The sequence below is a fragment of the Geotrypetes seraphini genome, chromosome 4 (assembly GCF_902459505.1).
Source record: "Geotrypetes seraphini chromosome 4, aGeoSer1.1, whole genome shotgun sequence".
NCBI lineage: Eukaryota > Metazoa > Chordata > Amphibia > Gymnophiona > Dermophiidae > Geotrypetes > Geotrypetes seraphini.
The window spans coordinates 204,117,065-204,142,534 of NC_047087.1; the positions used below are offsets into that span (position 1 = coordinate 204,117,065).

The 25,470-nt window shown below is 42.8% G+C and overlaps 1 protein-coding gene across 6 annotated transcripts in view; it reads left to right on the top strand.

The window, feature by feature from the left end:
* Window positions 1-25,470, top strand: part of GBF1 (golgi brefeldin A resistant guanine nucleotide exchange factor 1) — a 516,681-nt gene that overhangs the window by 426,637 nt on the left and 64,574 nt on the right. For all 6 annotated transcript variants that reach the window (XM_033940425.1, XM_033940426.1, XM_033940429.1 and 3 more), the window contains 2 exons: window positions 1,145-1,367; window positions 24,708-24,868. In XM_033940425.1, coding sequence (XP_033796316.1) covers window positions 1,145-1,367; window positions 24,708-24,868 — 384 coding nt within the window. The remainder of the gene's footprint in view (window positions 1-1,144; window positions 1,368-24,707; window positions 24,869-25,470) is intronic.

Here is a 25,470-nt window from a genome sequence, read left to right on the forward strand (position 1 = left end):
CACCGTAAGCAGGGAGGGGTAATTTGCATAGCACCAAATTTGTACCACCAAATTTCCCTGTCTTACCCCACCCCACCCTGCTATTTTTCGTGCCTCCCGGCTGGAAAAAAATTTCTGAGGAGAACACTGATATGCTTCTTTGGCAGGGCTATATGTATTTTAGAAAATATCTATGGATATTTTAGAAAATATCTATGGTTGTAAAGCCTCTTCTAAAATACTAGAGGTTTTAGATACCCATCAACCTAAACATCTTTTTTGCTTCCTAATTATCCTGTACAAGCTATCCTTGTAATTTTGATCTACATACACAGAGGATAATTTTATAAGATGTTTTCCACATGTATGCAATCTGTTGGTATAGTTGGGGGATAGGGAAACAATGTTATCTGTCTCCAGGACAAACAGCTGCTCCCAAGATGAATCTGTATTTGAGGGGATCTTACCCCTCTAATACAAGCCTTCCTCTGTGCACCAACCTGATACATCCTTCTGGTTATTCTGAAATGCTACCAATATGAGCATTTTAAAAGCAGTAAGCCAGATGTGCTGATTTCATGCATGGTAAGATTGGCACAGCTCCCTGCAGTTTTGAAAATGTTCACAGTTCTGGTGTTGGATACCTGTCATACCTGCATTCCAAGAAAAATAATAACAGTTTATATACCGCAGGACCGTGAAGTTCTATGCGGTTTACAATGATTAAAAAATGTTATAGATTGAGTAGTACTAACAAAGTTAAAGTTTAGCGATCAGTTATTGTGGGGAAAGATTGTGCAGTGCAGCTGCCTATGTATTTTAGGAACAGATATGTTTTTAGGTATTTCCTAAATTCCCCATAAGTGTTCGCAAGCATGAGTAATTGTTTCAGATCTTTACCCCATAATGCTGCCTGATATGAGAAGAGATGTTATAATGCACTCTGGTGGTACTAGAAGTTTCCAAACCTTGCGCTAGAGAGTAGTAATTAATATTAAATTTAAGCAGTTGGGCACTTTGAACCTTCTGTCCTATCTTCCAATATACCTGTTTGTAAAAAGAAATAGCATTTTACAAATTATAGAAACGAAACCACATTATAAATTGGAAGTATAAAATGTTTTCTTAATTGCACAAAGACTTTTTGTTATGATTCTCTGTACAGGTTCTCCTTTCTTTGCGAATCTTATTAATGATGAAGCCCAGCGTGTTGTCCAGGGTGAGTCGCCAGGTTGCGTTTGGCTTGCATGAACTGCTGAAGACCAATGCTGCCAACATCCACGCCAGCGATGACTGGTACACACTCTTCTCTCTGCTGGAGTGCATTGGGGCAGGAGTAAAGCCACCTCCTGCCTTGCAGGTGACAAGCAGGTCTGATAATGATGCAGGTAAGAGACAGACCAGGTTAAGAAATCTGATACCATTCTGAAAGATAAGCAGCTGTTTTCCCAGGCTTTGGAATTAAAGTGAAGGCCAATGGAAGAAAACAGGGCTAACAGAGTCCATTAGTGAGATTAAAAAAGAAAGCACCTGCTGCAAAAGCTAGTCTCTGCATCATATTGTCTTTCCCAGGTGTCACCTTTTGCTGCATTATATTATATATTTATTTTTTTTTAATTTATTTTTTAAGTTCTTTTTTTCCCCACTTCTTTATTATTTTCAATACTTACAATAAGTGTAACAGTAAATAAAACATTTTATACTCAAATATCACACTTAATATTCTTATAGTATCCACTACAGAATTAATACCCTCTCCCCCCCTAAACAATCATAATGCCCATACATAAAATATCTATAATCATCCATATCAATTATTATATATATATTTTTTTATTTTTTTTTTTAAAGCCATCTGGAATGAGGAGTCTCTCTATGAACTGCTCCTTATTAATTTATTTAGGTATAACTTGCATTCAGGTCTTCTGGTTCTGAACCACTGTGCTCTTCTCAAAACCTTTCCCAGTCTACTTTAAACTCATCTTTCCCCATCTGTTTGCAGCCTGATCCTTCTGAATAGCAATTCATTTCAGTAGTTAAACTGAAGATCTGTTAACCTTTGACTTTCTTTCCTCATTCATGATTTTAACTTTACAATTTTCACCCCCCCTTATCCCATCCTAAGTAAGCAATAGTAGTGATGATAGTGAGATTTTCAGCCCTTCAACCATTGTTTACAGGTGGAGGTGTGGATTTAACCAACCAGAAATTGCTTTTGTTAAATTGCTAACCAATCATTTTCAGTGGCACTTAACTGGTTAGTGCTATTGAAAATGTCTAGTTAACACCAAAGTCAAAACTGGCAATTTTGGGGGCATTCTGCGTACATAGTCAGCACTTGGTTAGTTAAGTACTAATATTCAGCACCTAACTAGCAAAGCTCACTGCAAAAAGAGAACAGCATAAAAATCAATCCTATCTTTAATCAGTGTCCCATAACTGGTTAAGCGCTGAGTGTTGCACTTAACTAGTGTGGATTATATGGTTAGGATTGCGTTGCTTTCTTAAAATTTAAGCTTAAAATTTAAGAAAGTAAAGTAACCTTAACCACTACTGCAGTGTCTCTCAAACTATGTGCTGCGGCACAGTGGTGTGCTATGAGGGATTCCAAAATTTTACTTTATTTTTTAAAACTCCCTTCATAAGTATACAATTGAATTGGTGACATGAGTTTTAATGTAGAAAAATGCAGAGTGATGCACCTGGGCAGGAGAAACAAGGAGCATGATTATAAACTGTTAGGTATAACACTGGAGAAGAGCGAACAAGAAAAGGACCTGGGGGTGCTGATAGACAGGACCCTGAAGCCATCGGCTCAATGTGCAGCGGCGGCAAAGAAAGCAAACAGGAGGTTAGGCATGATAAAGAAGGGAATCACGAGTAGATCGAAGGAGGTCATAATGCTTTATGACCGCTTTATAGAGCAATGGTCAGACCACACTTGGAATACTGTGTCCAACACTGGTCTCCATACCTGAAGAAGGCTATAACACTGCTGGAGAGGGTGCAGAGGCGAGCAACGAAGCTAGTAAAAGGTATGGAGAACTTGAGCTACAATGATCGCCTCAGAAAACTGGGATTATTCACCCTCCAGAAGAGAAGACTGAGAGGGGATCTGATAGAGACTTTTAAAATACTAAAAGGAATCGATAAAATGGAGCAAGCTCACTCACCAGCAGGGGGTAAGGATGATGAGCAAGTAACAACGTTATTCACATTGTCAAATGTGACTTGGACAAGAGGTCATGGACTAAAGCTGAGAGGGGACATGGCCAGGACAAATGTCAGAAAGTTCTGCTTCGTACAGCAAGTGGTGAACGCCTGGAACTCTCTCCCGAAAGATGTGGTGGAGGAAACCACCATTCTAGGATTTAAGGAAAAATTGGACGCACATCTTCTTGCAGGACACATTGAGGGATACGAGTGACTAAGATATTCGCCGGGGTACGCCCGGCTGAGCCTCCGTGTGTGCGGATCACCGGACTAGATGGACCCCAGGTCTGATCCGGTGCAGGCATTTCTTATGTTCTTATGACATGTACATCGCATAGGCAAGAGTCTGTCAATGTTATGAGCATCTGCATGCGTAAGGATGCAACCATCCAGACAAGTATCATTCCAATGCAATAGGTTAGATATTATAGACAGATGGGTTGTGTCCCCACGGCCATATGCTTTCTACAGAAGGAATCCACTCCGGATTTTTTCTTTGTTTCTCAGCTGTATTTCACTGGGCTCCTTAGCTCCACCTACAGTTTTTCCCTTCTGTAGGCATGCCAGCAGGAGTGTGTTTGTTCTGCTCGCCACATTTTATTATTTTATTTGGTGTGTTTTTCATCCCTTTTTCAGGGTTTCTGGTGCTCAGAGTGATTATTCAGCTCTGCCTGCATTAAAATCGCACAGACCGGTCTGCAGCTGACAGGCCAATCCCTGGTGGTACCTGTCAGTCAACCTGCATTTGCTTCACAGGAGCTCAGGGCAGTCCCCATCTTTCTCCTTCTGCCGAATGAAGGTTCATGTGCAGGCTGTTTGGCATCCGTTGGAGACTCTGCAGTATCTCACAGGTTGCTGGCTGCATCTTTTCACCTCCACCCGTCCCTGAACGTGTCCGTCAGTCAGCAGGGGTAGAGGCATTGGGTCTGATTGGAAGCACAAAAATCAGCGTTGCAGAGGCATTCCCAGCATGAGGCAGTGATTTTCTAATTCCAGCTACTGTAAGAGAGCTGAGTCAGGCTGAAGCACATTTTCAACACAGGCCACAGTGAGTAAAGGCTGTAACAGCCTGTGAGGTAAATTGGGGGAGATTTGAAATTCGAAGTTTAGAGGGTTTCTGCATGTCCCCCTGTGTTCCCCCACCTGAAAAATCCTAAAATTGCAATTTTTGGTTTAATGTAAAAAACACAAACGTATTTCTCGCTCCATAAGACGCACCCTAAATTTAGAGGAGGAAAACAAAAAAACATTCCGAACCAAATTCTCCCTGCCAGGCTCTGCACCCAACCCTACACTCCTTGCCAGACTCTGTACCCTGTTCCACTTCACTGCCCTGTCCTGTAACCTGCCCCCATTACCTTTTTTTAACCCGCCCTGTTTGTAATTTATTTAGGAAACTGGCTAAGAAGCCTTCCCCTACCCCATCTGGGACTTAGGTCAAAGTGGCATAGAGTTGAGTCATGCTGACCTGTAAAAAGTCCCGTAAATGCCCGGTACCGATTTCGGTGAGTGCCTCGACATCAGCCACCTCATCACCAGACTGGCACGCAGCACCAGTGGTACCGGCTAAAAATCCTGCGGTACCGATGCTCTCCCTCAAGCAAAAGATTGACAATTTGCTTCGAGAGGAATTAGGTGAGCATTTTCAAATGTTGGTGCCGACTCCGGCTATCCAGGCCCATGTCAACACCGACTATTCCAGCCATGTCGACACCGACTTTCCAGGCTGTTCAGTTTGAGCAACGAACGACACAGACCGCACCTCAATCTGATGCTCCATCGGTGCAGAGACCAGGACTCTATTGATCTATCTACACAGCACCAGTCATCCTCAACTCAAACATCAAGAAAGGTTACTCCAGTGCAGTACCAGAAGCATTCTCATAAGACCAAGCATCTCGAGGCTTCTACACCAAGTCTTCTACACCATCCTCATTCCATACAGGATTCGGATTTATTTGGAAACTCTACTGCAGATGAGGACTCTTCTGATTCAGATTCACCGCAGTGATCGCCTCAAAGACATTCAGATTTTTCTGAGCGGTCTTTTTTTTTCTACATCTCTGTCAGATGTCTGAAGATCTTTACATCCCACTAGAAGCGGGTTCCAAGAATAGCAAGGAGTTCTTGGAGGCTCTGAATTATGGCCAGCCTTCTAAAGACCTGCTGAAGCTTCCACTCCATGATATTCTAAGAGATACTTTCTATAAAAACCTCGAGACTCCTCTCTCCATTCTGATGGCTTCTAAAAAACTGGATTCTTTGTTTAGGGTAGTTCGTATTCCAGGTTTTGCTAAACCACAGCTCCTTCATGAATCTTTAGTGGTTGAATCCACTCTAAAGAAATCATCAGGGGCTAGTATCTATTTATCTGTACCTCCTGGCAGAGAAGATAGAGCAATAGACAAGTTTGGTAAGCATCTTTACCAGAATGCAATGTTGGCCAACAGAGCTGGTAATTATAATTTTTATTTTTCGTTTTACCTGAAATATTTGGTCAAAAAACTTGCATCTTTTCAAAAGTATATTCCATCCCATAAGCAATTGAGATTCCAACAATTCATTGCTTCAACTTTTCAATTGTGGAAATATATGGTTCGTACTACTTATGATACTTTTGAACTTACATCACAAGCAGCGGCCATGTCAGTGGCCATGAGGCGCCTTGCCTGGCTTCGTGTTTCTGAACTTGATGTAAATCACCAGGACAGCTTGGCTAATGTTCCCTGTCCAGGAGATGAGCTTTTTGGTCCATCAATGGATTCAACTACTCAAATACTATCCGCACATGAGACCAGATGGGACACTTTGGTTAAACCAAAGAAGAAGCCTCAATTGCTCGGTACCAGCGAAGGTTTTCAGCTAAGCCTGTTCCTCCTGCTCCTTCTCAGCCTAGGAAGCAAAAGCAGCAATCACGTCAGCAACCTAAACAACAGGCTGCTCAACAAAAGCCCACATAGCCATTTTGATGTGTTCCTCAGGAGCATAGCCACAGTTCCTATTCTCCAACCGTTATCTCAGCCGATCAGAGGGCGGCTTCAGCATTACATAAATCATTGGGAGCTCATCACCACAGATCTCTGGGTTCTAGACATCATTCGTCAGTGGTATTCTCTCCATGTTCATACCCTACCTCCAGATCATCCTCCATGAGTCTGTTTCGGACCCAATATAGTGTTCTCCTCTCATTCTGGAGATTCAATCCCTCTTCCTTCTCAATGCCATCAAAGAGGTTCCTTTAAACCAGAAGAGTCAGGGATTCTACTCCCGGTATTTTTAAATCCCAAAAAAGACTATAGGTATATTTCCCATTCTGAATCTCAGAGAGCTCAACAAATTTCTAGTCAAAGAGAAATTCTGGATGCTCTCCCTTGCCCTTCTTTATCCACTTCTGGATCAGAACGACTGGCTATGCTCTCTGGATCTCAAAGAAGCCTTCACACATATACCAATTCATCAGGCATCCCATAAGTACCTTCAGTTTCAGGTGAATGGACATCATTACCAATACAAGGTTTTTCCTTTTGGCCTGGCATCTTCTTCCAGAGTCTTCATAAAGTGCCTGATTGTTGTGGCCGCATTTCTCCGATCCCACAGTCTGGTTGATCAAAGCTGTGTCATCTCAGGAGGTGGCTCTGGCAACATCTCAGAGCATTGCCTTCCTACAAGTTTTGGGATTCGAAGTCAATTTCCCCAAATCTCACCTAATTCCGACTCATCATCTTCAGTTCATTAGGGCTATCCTTGATACTACTCTAATGAAGGTGTTTCTCCCTCCAGAGCGCCTGAACACTCTTCTCATCCTCTGTCAACAGATGTTGAAGATGCACACCATTTCTGCGATGCACATGATGGTACTCCTGGGTCACATGGCTTCCACAGTTCATGTAACTCCGCTAGCAAAGCTACATCTTCACATTCCTTAGTGGGCCCTTGCTTCTCAGTGGTCTAAAGCGACAAATCATCTTTCTCAACATATTTCTGTCACATCATCTCTTCAGCAGTCGCTTCAATAGTGGATGACCTCCTCCAATCTATCCAGAAGTCTTCTTTTTCACTTACCCTCCCTCTCCCCCACCAAAAGGTGATAACGACGGATGCATCTCCTTATGCCTGGGGGGCGCACCTGGAGGGCCTTCAAATACAAAGTCATTGGTCTGCCAAGGAACGGAAATTTCACATCAATTTCCTCGAGCTCAGAGCAATATATCATGCTCTCAAAGCTTTCCAGCACCTCTTGAGTCCTCCTCCTTCGCACAATCAAGTAGCAATGTACTACATAAACAAGCAAGGAGGCACGGACTCTCTTCTGTTATGTCAGAAGGCTCAGAAAATCTGGCTTTGGATGACGGCTCGCAGGATTTTCTTAAAGGCTGTCTACATTCAAGGAGAGAAGAATTCATTGGCAGACAACCTCGGCAGAATTCTTCAGTCTCACGAATGGACTCTCAACTTTGTGACTCTCCATCTCATCTTTACTCAATGGGGAACTCCTCAGGTGGACTTATTTGCAACTCCCCACAATCACAAGTTGCCCCAGTTTTGCTTCAGACTTTACTCTCCTAACTGGAAGCCGATGCATTTCTTCTGGATTGGATGGGCCTGTTTCTATATGCATTCCCTCCAACTCCTCTCCTGTTTTAGACTATGTTCAAACTCAAACGAGAGTCAGCCACCATGATTCTCATTGCTCCTCGGTGGCCCCGGCAGCATTGGTTCTCCCTTTTACTTCAGCTCAGCACCAGGGAACCAATTCCTCTACCTCTACCTTGTGGTTAGAAAAGCCAAAAGAGAATATGAAGAGAGGTTAGCCAGGGAAGCACAAAATTTCAAACCGTTCTTCAGATATGTAAAGGGAAGCAGATGGCTAGGGAGGAGGTGGGACCGCTGGATGACGGAGTGGTGAAGAAGGAGAAAGAAGTGGCGGAAAGACTAAACATGTTCTTTTCGTCTGTATTTACAAAAGAGGACATATCTAACATACCGGAACCTGAGAAAATCTTCAAAGGAAACCAAGCAGAAAAATTAACATTCATGGAAGTAAGCCTCAAAGACGTACACAGGTAGATAGAAAAATTAAAAACTGACAAATCGCCGGGCCCGGACGGAATCCACCCTAGGGTTCTGAAAGAACTAAAGGAGAAAATAGCGGAATTACTACATCAAGTTTGTAATCTATCCCTGAAACAGGAGTGATCCCAGAGGATTGGAAGATAGCCATCTTTAAAAAGGGATCAAGAGGTGACCCGGGGAACTACAACCAGTAAGTCTGACCTCGGATCCGGGGAAAATGGCGGAAGCACTGATAAAAGGCAGCATCGATGAGCATCTAGAAAGAAATCAGCTTCTGATAACAAGCCAACATGGCTTCTGCAAGGGAAGATTGTGCCTAACGAACTTATTGCACTTCTTCGAAGGAATAAACAAGCGGATGGACAAAGGGGACACCATAGACATCGTATCCTTAGATTTCCAAAAAGCCTTTGACAAGGTACCCCATGAATGCCTACTTTGGAAACTGAAGAACCATGGGGTGGAAGGAGACGTACATAGATGGATCAGGAATTAGTTGACTGGTAGGAAGCAGAGGGTAGGAGTGAAGGGTCACGAGTGGTGTTCCGCAGGGGTCGGTGCTTGGACCGCTGCTATTCAATGTATTTATTAATGATTTAGAAACAGGGACGAAGTGCGAAATAATAAAATTCACAGACGACACCAAACTATTTAGTGGGGCTAGGACTAAAGAGGACTCTGAAGATTTACAAAGGGACCTGAACAAACTAGGAGAGTGGGCAAAGAGATGACAGATGAAGTTTAATGTAGAGAAATGTAAAGTCTTGCACGTAGGAAACAGAAACCCGAAGTACAGCTATACGATGGGAGGGCTGTTATTGGGTGAGAGTACCTAAGAAAGGGATGAGACAATGAAGCCGTCGGCACAGTGCGCAGCGACTGCTAAGAAGATGAATAGAATGCTAGGTATAATCAAGAAAGGTATTACAACCAGAACGAAAGAAGTTATCCTGCCGTTGTATCGGGGGATGGTGCGTCCGCATCTGGAGTACTGCATCCAATATTGGTCGCCATACCTTAAGAAGGATATGGCAATACTCGAGAGGGTTCAGAAGAGAGCGACACGTTTGATAAAAGGTATGGAAAACCTTTCATACACTGAAAGATTGGAGAAACTGGGTCTCTTTTCCCTGGAGAAGAGGAGACTTAGAGGAGATATGATTGAGACCTATAAGATCATGAAAGGCATAGAGAAAATGGAGAGGGACAGATTCTTCAAACTTTCAAAAACTACAAGTGAAAAGGATTTAGGTCCCAATTCCTGCCCCATACTTTCTCTGTCTCTGTCATTTGGAAGTCAGGTACCTGGGGACATATCTTAAAGACCAGAAATCATCTTCCAAAACATGTCCAAATTTTATTATGAACTTCACATCTTTTATATCATTCATGAATCAGTGTTGTCAGCATGTGTCAGCATGTGACGTAAACACAAACCATATATGGACACAGGTCACATGAAACTTTAAAGACATCAGCATTTTTTCTATTTGGAGACTGAAGTCCAAAAGGTCAGAAAAGCCTTGGGCCAGCAAAACCTCTTAACTAAAACTGTTTGCAAATACGGCTTATAAAAACAATTGAAGTCACTCGCAACAAGATAAGAACATATCTTTTCAAACATAAATGTCCTTGTAGTATTTTCAAAGAGGGAAAGACAAACAGGGTCTGGCTTTACAGCTTTAAACAACATATGCCTAAGGAAAATTACCAAGGTTCATGATACGTGTCCCTTCAATCCCCTCTTACGTCATGAAAATGACGTCATAAATACACAGCATGAGCTGGAAGGGAGTGATACTCTAGATATGTCTCTCAAGGAGGGGTTTTTTAGGAGCTGTAATACGAATAACACAGTACATGAGCAGTCAAGACAAGAGTGCAGATAATAATAGAGATTATAACAATAAAAAGGTCTATTACCCAACCCTGCATTCAACTAAAGTGCTGATCCCAAGAATTAGATAAATCAGAGTTACATTTGAGCTCAGCAAAGAGGTCTGCTAATTTCTGAATGTCCATAGTAGGACCTATATTGTCAGAAAGAAAAGTACAACAGCTTAAAGTACTGGGAAGAATTTTTCAGCTAGAATCATAGCTAGGGCCATACGATTTAACCATCTGAGAAGTGGAGCCTAATTGATCAGTAATACCTTGCAAGGCGTCCCTAGAGTAGTTCACAAAGCGTTGCTGATTATAATAATTTTAATTAATCCAATCAACATTCTTATTAATAGTAATAAAGGGAATAAGGAACTCAAACCCAGCCTTAACCTGAGCTCGGGCCTTAAATTCATCTGGGACCCCTCTTGGGACCCCTATAGCATCTATGTATACATGTGATCAGATTTATATCGAGACAGAAAAGAGGAAAAACCATGTGAATAGGAAGGATGCCTTTCAGAAAAATATGCAGGAGCATGGTAACCTTAGCTAAAGTGCACTGGCCTATCCACTGGCTGGGTAGCTTAACAGGGAGCCAAAAGTCTCCATAAAGCCAGTAAATATCACCTAGGTTGAAAATCTGATGCAGCAACCATGGGGCATACCTATGAGTCAAGACAGAACAATAACCTGGGGGTAAATTACCTACAAAACTACCCTGTGTCAGATTAGAAACATGACATGTGTAATTACCCTTATAGATGGTAACGGCAATATCAAGCTTTTGCTGTCCTGGCAGCAAAGGGTATTTAGAACACCACAGCGCACAAAGGGGATCGGTAAAATTAGAGGAGGTAAATAGATCCCATAAGAAAACTGATGGGTCGGATAGCTAGACCCACCCTTAAACCACATGTCCATAATGTACATACCTTCATCAGTAGGTCTAGGGTTGTCAATAGTAAGAGAAAGCTTAATAATTTGTACAGGAACACTTTTCCTATAACAGTGTCCAACCTTATGAAGGGTCATACAAGTAAGCAGTGATTTACCATTTTGGTCCACTGTTTTTTTTCAGAGTATTTTCTAGTTTATAATCCCAGTCAGTATCAATATTCCACCCTACCGCTCCCCAGAATGCACACTTATCCCCCAACATGAGTCAGTAACATATATATATATATATATATATATATATATATATATATATATATATATATATATATATATATATATATATATACACATATATATATATACACATATGTCTTTAGTTTTAGGAATCTCTGAGGACCAATGGCACAGCCTTGGGATATCAATTGATGAACAGTCCACAATGTCACAATACTCAAAGGAGAAGGTGGCAACTTGCACACTGCTGGAATTATACCAAAGGGTAGCATACTGTCTGTCTTTCTGGATTCCAATTGAAGGACAGCCTTTGCGTGTGTTCGCAAAGAGATGCCGGGGGTGCTGTTTACAGCAGGAGTGTCATTTACAGATGGGTATGGGCAGAAAGTATCGTGGACCCAGAACACATCATCCCTGTAGACCCAGTTAGAAATGATCCATACAGGGAGAAAAACTAGCAGCAGCGGTGCCAGTAAGAGAATGATAAAGTTGGTAGAATGCTGCAATGAGATCATCATGTTGTTCCACTGGAGGAGGTGAAATCTGCGCAGGGAAGACTTGCTTCTGGGGTTTTAGGTTAACCCTCTTCAAGCGACTTGCGTGGATTCAAACAGGAAACTCCTCAGTGACTGCAGCGGGCCTGGTCACAGCGATCACAGTAGTGGGAAGGCCAAAGGGGAAATCCGTCTGCTTCCGATCCTTGGAAAGCTTCTGGACAATCACCAGGCTGGAAAAAATGGGTAGGAATCTGTGGAGAGAAAGGAGAAGTGCAAGACACGTTTCTTTGAACAAGCCCTAATATTTCAATTAGCTTTTGGACGTATTCCTCCTATATCAAGGGAAAATCTACCCATGGGGCGGGGAAAGGTCATCCCGTGAGAACCTCAAAGGGAGAGCAGCCAGATGTCTGTGCATACAGAAAGAGATACTTGAAAAGAGATGCTTGAAAAGCATTCCAAATATCATTCAGCAGCTGTACTCCAATGTGATCCAAATAAGAGATAGAAAACAAGAGAAACCATGTTGCCTGTACTGAATGTGGCAACATGTAACAATACCAATTCATTTACTTGATATAGCTATGGCAAAAGAGAGACAATACTCAGTTACTTAAGGTTCTTAATTAAACAATCCAAAAGGATATGGTTTTTTTTCGTGCTGCATATAACTATTATGCACTTCAGAGAGACCATACTGATGTACTGAATGTATTCAGAAATGTATATTGAATGGATCATATGTAGGGAACACCACAAAATAAACGCTGTATAAAGTAAAACTTTTTCTTAAACATATAACCCTTAACTAAACTATATTCAGAATATAAAAGCTATAAGTAAAAGAACATTGCGCAGTTAGACTAGTAAGAAGTGGAAAAAGAGCTCTAGAAATGGCCAATATTATGTATCCTGGGGTACCCTCTAAACTAAAACAAGTAGACATGACACAGACAAAACATAAAGTTTTAAGCGTGGAGCTATTACTCCATCTGTCAAGTGTGCAGGGCTGAATTTAACTCTGCAAATAAACACATTGATATAAAAAACCAAAACAAAGAAACAATAATATATATCATAACCATCTCATATTTGGAAAAAGGCATAAAGCTAATGTCTCTTTGGAGCGTCTCTATCTCTGCAGTGATAAAGAGGACCCTTGGAAAACATTAGAAATATCTGAGCCAAAACTGATCTGGGATGGCTATGTATACATCCGGAAAAAACATTTTAAATTAGCAACATCCTAATTTCAGCTAAAACAATAGAAAGGAATTGTGTTTTCCAATTTGTTTTCAAGTCACAAACGTGCCAGCTGTAATTATCGAGCTATATATATCTGTATCAAGGAGCAAAAGGTCAAGAATGAAAATATCACTAGCAAGAAATTAAAATGTCGAGCGAGCACTACGATAACCAATACCATGATATTGGGCAATTGAATAAGGGAGAGCTAGCAGCTGGTATCCAGGGTTTCCCCTCTTTGCACCAAAGTCCGTCCAAAAGGGCGGCTTTGGGCACCTGCCAAACGCCAGGCATCAAGTTCAGAGGGGGGGGGGGTAACAAAGGACTAGAAGGGAAGAGAATCCTGTTCACCCGTGAGACCCAGGAGCCCATTTAAAAGAAGGGCTTGGACATCGTGAAAAGTGTGAAGGGTAATGGGGTGACCTAGGGTCAGAGGAGTAACCATCTCTACCACCATAGCACAAGCAGCCAGGGCTTTCTTGAACAGGAGTGACTATAGAAAAAAAAGGCAACAGAGCGTAACTTACCGCCATGTTCTCCCTTCATGGTGTTACAATAGTCCCAAACAAAGAGATAAAACATGTGGGCATAAGCAGGAGAACCCAAACCTGAGCTAGAAACCAAAGCACATTTCATGAGTCCATCTGATAAGAGCGGTCATTTCAGAAACCAGGGTCTGTCTCAGAATCTGGTCATAGAAGAAACAAGCAGAGATCCATTGGTGGCAGTGACCAATCATAGCAAGAAAAATAAGCATGTCTTTCTTGGTAGCTGGGCGGGGCAGACCCAGAACAGCAGCAGTGCGGAAAGTGCATATTTTCCTCTGACCATGAGACAGGACAAAACCCAGGTATTTCACTTCAGATTTATACCAGTGCAGTTTATTTTGTGACACCTTGTGACCACACACAGACAACCATTGTAAAAGGTGCAAACTATCAGCCTGACAGATCTCCTGAATTATGGAACACAAAAAGAGGTACAAAATGAGGGCAGGACCATGAGGGGCAGTGCATGACTGTAGAATAGCCCGAAAGGCAATGGAGTCAACATAGCCCTGGGGCATTCCACACCAGGTATACTGTTGCTTAAAGGTGAAGGTAAAAAAGAGCTGAAAAGCCTCACCAACAGGGACAAAAATAAAACATTCTTTAGGACAATGACAGAAAGAAAAAAAAAAACATTGGCTGCCAGTGGAATGGAGGAGAGAAACATAAGTGTAATGAGAATTACCAAAACATTAACAGCCCTAAAATCTAGGACGAAACGGGAAATGCCATCAGCTTTGACAACAGTAACAAGCAGTGGAATCATGATTCTCACCGTACTGCTTGATAAAAACAAGAATGAGTAACTTCAAAGAAGCACTATAGGGGGTCAGTGTAAGCCCAAACTGAGAAGTCTGGGGTAAGGGGCAAAAGCATTCATGCACGGACCCTGATAATGAAAGCTGCTTGTATTCAAGCTGCAAAGGAAAGATCTTAAACTGATTCAAACAGCGCTTTCAATTCATTCCACATAACAGCACGTCCTACCTCAGTGTTAAAGATTGGTGACACAGAAAGATGTGAGCTGAAGGAAGAATGTCATACACACACAGCCGTACAAGTCTCATTTGTCTAGGAGAATCCTAAGTGCCTTTATGACTCATTACAAAAACAATATAACAATGCAAAAATATTCACTTATCTTACCTTATAAGCGAGGTACAGTAAGAAGAGACAATAAAATCTTATACTCTATAAAAGTTTTAACCTTACAAATGACAGAGTGGGCAGGGGGGGTTCTATAAATAATTTCATTCTTCCCGAAAGAATGGCAGCTGCTTATATTCACGAGGGGCGCTTACCGAAAGTACCCCGAGAATTTTCCCAAAAAACTCCATAATAGAACCCAAAGCTTGAACTTAAAATAAGGGGTGGGTACAGGTCACCACTACCCAGTGAGTATTAAAGAACAGAAAAAATTCAGAAATACTCACAAAATATTGGTGATATCATCTGCCCATCCCGGACGAGCCCCCAACTGAAAAGGATTTAGGTCCCAATTCCTGCCCCATACTTTCTCTGTCTCTGTCATTTGGAAGTCAGGTACCTGGGGACATATCTTAAAGACCAGAAATCATCTTCCAAAACATCTCCAAATTTTATTATGAACTTCACATATTTTATATCATTCATGAATCAGTGTTGTCAGCATGTGTCAGCATGTGACGTAAACACAAACCATATATGGACACAAGTCATATGAAACTTTAAAGACATCAGCATTTTTTCTATTTGGAGACTGAAGTCCAAAAGGTCAGAAAAGCCTTGGGCCAGCAAAACCTCTTAACTAAAACTGTTTGCAAATACGGCTTATAAAAACAATTGAAGTCACTCACAATAAGATAAGAACATATCTTTTCAAACATAAATGTCCTTGTAGTATTTTCAAAGAGGGAAAGACAAACAGAGTCTGGCTTTACAGCTTTAAACAACATATGCCTAAGGAAAATTACCAAGGTTCATGATACGTGTCCCTTCAACAAGAACGAGAGGGCATTCAGAAAAGTGGAAAGGGGACAGATTCAAAACTAATGCTAGGAAGTTCTTCTTCACCCAGCGGGTGGTGGACACCTGGAATGTGCTTCCAGAGGGCGTGATAGGACAGAGTACGGTATTGGGGTTCAAGAAGGGATTGGACAATTTTCTGAGGGAAAAGGGAATAGAGGGGTATAGATAAAGGATTGCTACACAGGTCCTGGACCTGTTGGGCCGCCGCATGAGCGGACTGCTGGGCACGATGGATCTCTGGTATGACCCAGCAGAGGCACTGCTTAGGTTCTTAATCTTTGCTACTCTGCTTACTCAGAATCAAGGATCTCTTCTACATCCCAACCTGCAGTCGTTACACCTGACAGCTTGGTTTCTCTCGGGCTGAATTCATTTGAATTACATCTTTCTCAGCCTGATTGCGATATTATTGATGCCTCCAGGAAGCTAGCCACTCAACAATGTTATCAACAAAAGTGGACTTGATTTTCTTCCTGGTGTCTCCTTCATCATTATGATCCAACTTCCTTGTCAGTGGAATTGGTGTTGGATTATTTACTTCATCTGTCTGACTCTGGACTTAAATCTACATCTATCAGAGTCCATGGTAGTGCTATTACAGCTTTTCACATTCCAGTTGGGGGAAAACCTCTTACTTCTCATCCTTTGGTCTCCAGATTCATGAAAGGACTTTTCAATGTGAAACCACCTCTCAAACCTCCTCCAGTGGTCTGGAACCTTAATGTGGTTCTTTCCAGCTTAATGAAACCTCTATTTGAACCAATGGCCACAGCTCGTCTCAAGTTTCTCACCTGGAAATTGTCTTTCTCATTTCTCTCACCTCTTCCAGGAGGGTCAGTGAGTTGCAAGCAGTGGTGGCAGGTCCACCCTTCACAGTTTTTCACCATAATAAAGTGGTTCTATGCATGCATCCTAAGTTTCTACCGAAAGTGGTCACAGAGTTTCATCTCAATCAGTCGATTGTTCTTCCAGTTTTTTTCCCTAAACCTCATTCTCATGCTGGAGAAACAGCACACACACTCTGGACTGTAAACGTGCTTTGGCCTATTACATTGGCAGCACAAAACCACATAGAACATCTCTTCAACTTTTCATCTCAATTTCTAACTGGGTAGCGGCCTGTATATCGTTCTGCTATTCTCAGACTGGACTACTCCTGGAAAGTAGTGTCACAGCTCACAAAGTCCGAGCTATGGCAGCTTTTGTAGCTTTCCTTAGATCTACTCCAATTGAGGAAATCTGTAAAGCTGCCACCTGGTCCTCAATTCATACATTCACCTCGCATTCTTGTTTGGAGACTTTCTCCAAACGGGATGGGCACTTTGGCTAGTCAGTATTACAAAATTTATTTTCTTAAAGTCCAACTGTCCCACCATCCTATTCTAGTTAGCTTTGCGGTCAACCATGTGTGAGAATATGCTGCCTGCTTGACCTGGGATAAAGCACAGTCACTTACTGTAACAGGTGTTATCCAGGGAAAGCAGGCAGATATTCTCACAACCAACCCTCCTCCCCTGGTTGACTTCTTAGCTGGCTTATCTTAACTGAGGGACCTTATGTCTACGTCGGGCGGGAAGGCACTTAAAGTTGCGATTCACTTCACCGGTGCTCCGTCGGTGACATCACCCATGTGTGAGAATATCTGCCTGCTATCTCTGGATAACACCTGTTATGGTAAGTAACTCTGCTTTCAGGTGCTTTAGCTAGATTGTGAGCCTTTTGGACAGATAGGGAAGTTCCAAGTGCCTAATACTACTTGTTGTAAGCCACATAGAATTGTTGGATATGCAGGCTATAAATAAGAACATAAGAAGTTGCCTCCGCTGAGTCAGACCAGAGGTCCATCCTGCCCAGCGGTCCGCTCTCGCGGCGGCCCATCAGGCCTAATTGCCTGAACAGTGTCCCTGACTAATTTTGTAACTGCCTCTAATCCTATCCCTATTACCTACCTCTACTCCTATCTGTACCCCTCAATAAATGAGCTCTATGTAATGCATTAGCATAGGATTCTCAGTGGCTGCTATGAAGATTGTTAGCAGCCATGGAGAACCCTTTTGTGCATCGGGAAGGGATCTTTCCTTGACAGTAAGACTGCTTTAAAGAATCTTACTGCCATGGAAAAGCTTTTGTGCATCTGGCCGTCTGTATTTCTTGGAATGTTTTGAGAATTCAGTAACAGTAGCACACTAAGCACTTCGAGAATTGTTGAAAAACAAATTTGAGCAAAGTATTGATACATCCACAGGCTGAGGCTTTAGCTTTGGATAATATACTGTATATTATATTTATCAAGAGACTAGACAAGGTTATGAGGAAAGTGCTTTAGAATCCATTTCCTCCCAACCAATACGGATATTTCTCAGTTTCTTGAGCCTTCTTAAGATGATAGCAAAACTTGTTCTACCCTTTTGGTTACTTTTCAAACTAGCCTTCAAAAGAGATATTTAAAAATTGTATTTTCCTAAGAAGCATATTATTTTTTGTAGACAATAAATTTGTATTTTCCCAGATATGACTAGATAAATCCAACTGATGTCTTAACTTCTCATGAATGTATCTATTCCCTTACCCACAACATCTTTCAACTTTCCCAATGTTTTTCCTCTCCTCTAAAGAATGGGTACCCTAGCTATCTAAATGAAGAAACTTTGCCATGTCTCCTCTATATTTATATCTTGAGGGGTTTTTCCATAAATAAATTTTTCTGTAGCGGGAAAAATACCTGTAGTCACAAAAGAGCTGTATGCATTTGGCAAACAGATCTCCATTTAATAAACATAGTTCCAGTGCAAAAGACATGAGTCTTGAACCAATGGGTTATTCACCTCTAGTCACAAGTTGTGTAGAAGGAATCATCTACATTATTTTCTCTCTTGGCTCCGCCTCCTGCCTTTCAAGGCTTTGCTGTAGTCCCTCAGTTTCTCCTTCTACTCACAAGTTGGAATGTCTCTTTTGATCTGCTCTGATTCTGGTTTATTATTTTGGGTTTTTTTTTCTAGATTTTGAGGCTTCTCGTTGCTCCAGAGGTCCCCAGTGTTACTGGGGCAGCTCTGCCTGGGAGAAGACATAGACTCTCTGGATCAGAAGGCTGTAGCTGGGAGGGCAACCCTTCTACAGGGCACCTACCTGGCTAGCCTGTTTTAATCATTTTGGTTACTCAGGGAGCTGTGGGGGTCTGGGTTCTTGGGCTCTCTCTCTCAGGTCTGACTGGCAGCAACAAAGACTGGATTATGTTTACATGCTTTTCTGAGGCAGGATTCTTCTCCATATACCAGCTACTCTTTCTGTTGATGCAGGCACAGTACCAGGATAACTGTGAGTACAGTACAGGCTATTGAAGTCTGTTGGAGAAATCGGGGGAGATCTTAAATTGTAGTTTTGGAGGTTTCTGGGACTTGGTAGAGAGTTCCCCACTTCCAAAAACCCCTTCCCTTATTTAGCTCTCATGGGCAGTCTTTTGGCACCAAAACGCTGCTGTGGCAATCATCTTGGATTTCCCAGTTTGATTTTAAAAGCCTCTATCTGCCTCACAAACAACTCAGTTTGAATTCAAATTGATAGAGAATGATTCCTCAGCCTGTTTCACCCCTGATTCATACCATATTTGTGCTGGATAGCTGGATGAGGAGTATCCCTGTTCCAGATGCTGCTAGGCATGGGGGAGGGTGGTGGGAGTGCTAGACTTAGCACTCTCTGGTTCCTTTAGGGCGAGGTAGTAACAGATGACTCGTTCTGGGGGGTCAAAAATCCTTCCTAGAGCCCCCGAATGGCAACTCAGCATCTTTAGCACAATGGCGCCTCTGGGCCCACGAGGAGACAAGGAGAGTCCCTACAGATGTCCTTGGAGCATCCTGTTCAGGGCTTTTCTCCTGATTTGGGTTGTATTATGTTTGAAGCCTATATGACTTATCGGGGTATAACTGTACCTTCTAGGATCACTGCACCCAAACAGGAGATCTACCTTATCAAGGCAGAGACACAAAGAAAACAGAGAAGGTGACCAGTGGTGCTTAGTATCTTTATTATAGTAAAGACTGGACACGTACATGTTTCGGCCGATAGGCCTGCCTCAGGAGTCTTAGTCTCAATATGAAGCAGTGTGTCAGTATCTTCTAATGCACATTAGAAGATACTGACATACTGCTCAGCACGGCGGATATACCCTTAACTGGTTGTTTTACTCACCTTGAGAAGTGATTTGTCTGTTCGACTTAAGCATTTCAATTAGAAGAGAGAAAAGTTGCAACACACTGTTTCATATTGAGACTAAGACTCCTGAAGCAGGCCAATTGGCTGAAACACGTGTCTAGTCTTCAGTACAATAAAGATATTAAGCATCACTGGTCGCCTTCTCTGTTTTTTTGGATCACACCAGCTATTGCACATGGGGGTTTGCGCTCACAGATCATAGTGACACCTCCGAAGGTTTGCCTGCTGAAACTGGAGGTACAGTCAGAGAAAGACTGGGATGACTGGGGATTGCATTCAATGCTTTTAGTCCCTCAAAATGAATCTTCAGTTTTGGAAGGTTCAGGGTCTCAGGATAAGGCTAGCACTCAGGAGTCTGTTGCAAGCCTGAACCAATGGGAAGACCCTACATTGTGCCACCTTTCTAAGCTAGCGTTTTTTCTGAAAGTCATCACAGCATCCTTGCGGGTATTGAAGCTTGAACACCCGCAGACTTCTGCTGCTCAGCATTCTGTCATGAACAGTTCTGAGCCTCAATCCATATTGGTTTCCTTCACATCCTGACATTTCAAGGATGCTAACGGAGCATTGGAGGCTCTGGAGAATCTCTGGTGGGTTGCTAGGACTATGACAAAATTGTATGCGCTGGCTGTTTGTACAACCTAAAATGGATTCGCTGGTAGCATAGCTTACCAAACAAACTTCTCTGCCTAGTGAAGGTGGAGTGATTTTAAAAGATGTGCAAGTCCACATGGTGACTTTAGTCCTCAAAAGTCAATGTGAGGCCTCATCCTTGAGGCTGTAGGAGGCTGCAGCTGTTTCCTTTATTGCTTGTGCCTGCCATACAATATTGCATCAGTCTCCATCAGAGGAGTAGGATGCTTACCCCCAGTTGCTAATTTGGGGAGTGGATGATGTAGCAGATGCTTGATATGACGTGTTCAGGGTCATGAGCAAGGTCTCTGCTTATTTTATCTCCACCCATAAAATATTCTGGATTAGGCAATAGGCGGGAGATTCTGCTTCCAAAACTACGTTGTGCAGGCTACCTTTCAAAAGACAAATGCTCCTTGGTAAAGGGCTAGATTTTCTTACAGCCAGTGTGGCAGTTCATTACCCTAAATCTGTACCAGACAGTAGACCACATGCTCCTATGGGTCAGATCATGGTTTTTTCTGTCAGTCCTCAGTGAGGTCCTATGCTCAGAGATTGTTTCCGGCTTTTGACAGGGCTTTTCAGGCTCCAAGCAAGCTCAAACCTCAGGTTCCCACCCAGCAGCAGCCTCCAGGAAGTCTCGTTGACGTCAACCTGGTCTCAGAACTCCCACGAATAAGAGAGATTGTCAGTTCATTGGGAGATCTAGGCAAGGATTGGTTCAGACCCTTTGGAGCCAGGCATCATTTGAGAGTGCTACAAGCTCATATTCTTCCATCCTCTACTGGACTTATTTGTAGACTCTCCGGCCCAACTGCCAGAGAAAGCAGCCAAAGTCAGAGCAACAGTAAAATGACTCATGGATATGCAAGCCATAGAACCCATATCCACCAAGGAATTGGGCTTGGGCAGACACTCTATATACTTTCTTGTGCCTAAGAAAGAGATGACAGGAGGTCAATCCTGGATCTGAGCTTGGTCAGTGCAGCACTGAAAGTGTCCTGATTCCAGATGGAGATCGTGTGTTCGGTCATAACTTCGATGACACCGGGGAATTTCTAGTCTCCCTGGATTTGACAGATACTTACTTGCATATTCCCATATTTCTAGCTCATAGGAAGTTACTAAGATTCCATGTGCTGGAGAGACCTTTCCAATTCTTAGCACTTCCATTCAGTCTGGCAATAGCACCTCGTACCTTTACCAAGTTGATAGTAGTTGTTGCCTGTGGAATGCAGGTATCCAGCTGCATCCATGCTGGGATTATTGGCTGATCAGAGCTTTGTCCAAGGATGACAGTAAGACAGCAGTGGCATCAGTTGCCTAACTGCTACAGGACTTGGCTTGGCTCATCAATTCTCAGATGAGCCATCTGAAGCTGACACAATCCGCAGGGTACTTGGGGATCTGTTTCAATAAGGTAGAAGGCTGTGTTTGTCTTCCAAAGCCACGCAAACTGAAGCTAAGATACCAGATTTTGGAGATCCTGGCAAGGCAAGCTCCTACGGCTTTCATTATCTATAGGTGCTAGCATTGATAGTGAAGACTATAGGGATTCTTCTTTGGGTAAAACCTTATCTATGCCATCTCCAGGACATTCTGTTGTCCTACTGGTCTCCACAGATGGATTCTCTCCAGATGCCGCTGATCTGGATGGTGGATGTGCATCAAAGTTTGAGTTGGTGGTTCCAGCCGGAGTCTGTGTCCAAAGGCTTGCCTTTCCGTATATCTTCTTGGGTGATCCTGATGCCAGTTGCCAGTCTTTAAGGCTGGGGGGGGGGGGCTGGGGGAGGTCATTGCAAGGGTCATCCTATTCAGGGCAGATGGTTGAGGAAATAGTCTTATCAACAGACTGGAGCTGTGGACCATTCATCTAACACTACAGTCATTGGAGAATACCCTAGAAGGCAAAGCAGTCACTTTTCTCGAACAGTGCCACAACTCTGGCATACATCAGTAGCTAGGTAGGCACCAAGAGTACTCCGTTGAAACTGCAGGCCCAGTTTTGTTTCACTGGACAGACGTTCACATATAGGCTCTATCAACAACACGTGGCAGGAATGGACGATGTGCAGGCCAACTAACCCAGCCAGCAGCCCCGAGTCTCGGGGGAGTAGTCTTTGGCCTGAAAGGCCTTCAACAGCATTGTGAGGCACTGTGGGCATCCAATGTTCCATCTGTTGGCATTAGTAGCCAACAAGAAAGACTCTCAGTTATTCAGCCAAAGTTCAAACCAGGAAGTGCTGGCATGGATGCTCTAATAAAACATTGACCAGAGAAAGGGCTGGTGTTCGGGTTTCTCCCATGACCCTGGATAAGACTGGTCATTTGAAGAATAGCAACCCACCCAGGATTGGTAATTATCATTGCTCCAGATTGGCTGTGTCACTTCTGCTTATTGAGTGAGTGAACTGCAGGCATTGGTTTGTGATCCACCATTTACAGTATTTCATCATGATAAAGTGGTTCTTAGAACTCATCCTAAATTTCTTCCCAAAGTTGTTTCAGAATTTCACCTAAATCAATCTATTTGCTCAAAATCAGGTTAGTTGGACGCCTCAGACCAGGATTCTCTGGATTCATTATAGATTTGCTGTAGATGGCTGGCTAAGGAAGGTCCTTGTTCCACCATGCAGCACAGCAGGAGGGGGGGAGGCAGGAGTCATGAGCTTAGCCTCCTCTAGTCCCCCTGGTGGTTTGGGATCACAGATAGTCTGAGTTTCAGATCAGAAATCCTGGTTAGAACTGGAAAACACAGACAGTGTGGCCCCGACAAAACGCAGCTACGCCATTACTGAGAAGCCCCAGGAGGAGACATAGGAGTGATCACAAAGCCCTTCGTGGTGTCCTGGGCAGTGTTTTGCTACAGAATTTGTCTGCATGAGGTACACAGCATATTTGAATTACAGTGGCTTTTTTGCGCTCCACTCCCATTGAAGATATTTGCAAAGCCTCAGTTCACACATTTACATCTCACTACTGTCTAGAATCCTATTCCAGATGAGACAGTTGTTTCGGCCAAGCAGTATTACAGAATTTATTTTCTTCCTAATGGCCATCCCAGTTCAGTTAGCTAGGGAGTCCCACATGTGAGAATATGCTGCCTGCTTGTCCTAGGATAAAGCACAGTTACTTACCGTAACAGGTGTTATCAGGGGACAGCAGGCAGATATTCTCACATCCCTCCCACCTCCCCTGGTTGGCTTCTTAACTTGCTTACAAAACTGAGGAACCACGAGCTGATGGATAGAAAGGCACTCACATATTCGTGGTGCAGGTAGTCTCAAAGCTTCTTCAGAAATTTAAAGTTATACTATACTTTTAGCACTGTCCATACCAGGCTCTGTGGATGACATCACCCATATGTGAGAATTTATGCCTAATGTCCCCAGAGAGCACTTGTTACGGTAAGTAACTGTTCTTTTTAGGAGACCATTTGAAGCTCCAAAGTTGAGATTAAAAGCAGCAGCAGCAGCAACATCCTTTATCGCACAGATGTGCCACTCGAAGTTACATTGGACCTCAGCAGGGGAAACCAATGCAGGCACTCAATTCCTGGTGGAGGGAGTGCTGTTAGCAGGCTCATCTGTCCCACCCTAGATTCGAGGGACTTCTCTGTTACATCCCACTGGTTCAAGACTGATGATCCTATTAAACTAGAAGGGAAGATTATGTACCTACCTTGTTAATCTTCTTTCTAGGCGATAGGAATGTCAGACTTGAAGCCTACTCTCTCAGATGATTCCTAGCCTACCTTTCTGTTTCAGACTTTTCTGTATCTCCAGTCAGTTTGCTTCTACCCGTGGCCTCTAGCAAGAGCTCAGGTAAGAGAGGCTTACCTATCTCAAGGAAACACATGGATATCTATAAGAACCCTGTGACTATCGGTGCAGGTTGTACTCAAGTAAGTGAACTGTGTTCTTGTTAGTTATGGGTTATAAAGTGTTCATCATTGTTAATGTTACGTTATGAGCCAAACAGACTTATTTTGGGGAGAACTTCCCCAAATCCTTCCCTTTTTCTGTTTATTCTGTAGGGCTGACCACCTGCTTTGATACAAACTGAGGAGTACAGGACATCCCAGGGAGAAGGGAGGCAGAGTGGAAAAATGCAAATAAGGTTTTCTGCACATACCCTGCGAGTGAAGCCCACTGGTACAAGACTGATGTCCTAGCTCTTAGAAATAATATTAACAAGGTTGGTAAATGATCTTCCCTTCTGCATGTCTGTTATCACTCTGAAAAGCCTCTCATCTGACTGTGACATTTCTTGGTGGTGGTGGTTCCAGGTGCCCAGTCTGACAGTGAGATCTCCTCTTACCATCCCAGTGATATGAACCTGGACCGTGGCTATACCTCAGATTCAGAGGTGTACACTGAGCATAGCAAACAGACCAAAATGCACCGTTCAGTGACTGATGTGGACATGATGAACAGCGAATGGCTAGTGGTGAGAGACAAAGATTTTTCACTACTACATTGTAACTATATTTGTTTATTAGCTTCTTGATAGTAGTGTCTTTTTGTGATATGACCAAAGCATCTTACATATAGTTATTTCTCTGTCCCTGGCTCACTCTGTTTTGTGGCTTACAATCTAGTAATGTGCGGTGGCTCGACACACAAGTGTTTCGGCCAATACAGCCTGCTTCAGGAGCCTTTTTGATTCACAGTCACAAAAACTCATAAAATTGAGCAACTGGTAATCCAAAGTGAAACGGAAAATCAAATGCAAAGCTACAGAAACTCCCCGCACAAGACTATGATTTGTTGAATAAAATTGCACACCATTGTTCTCGAACCTCCACTGTTGTCTGTTGGTTTGGATTGTGTGTGTGGAGGTTTCTCTCCTGGTTTCTTCTTTTACAATCTAGTAATGCAGAACTAGTGTTCCAGTAAATAGCTGCTATTGAGCAGTACTGCAGGATGAAAGAACAGCAGACGTGCTTTTACAGGGAGGTATATTACAAACAGATACTGAAATTTTAGGGGGAAGTTTTCAAGTGTCATAGTTTGTCCCAGAGTCCACTCCCCTTCCCCCAATCAAAATGG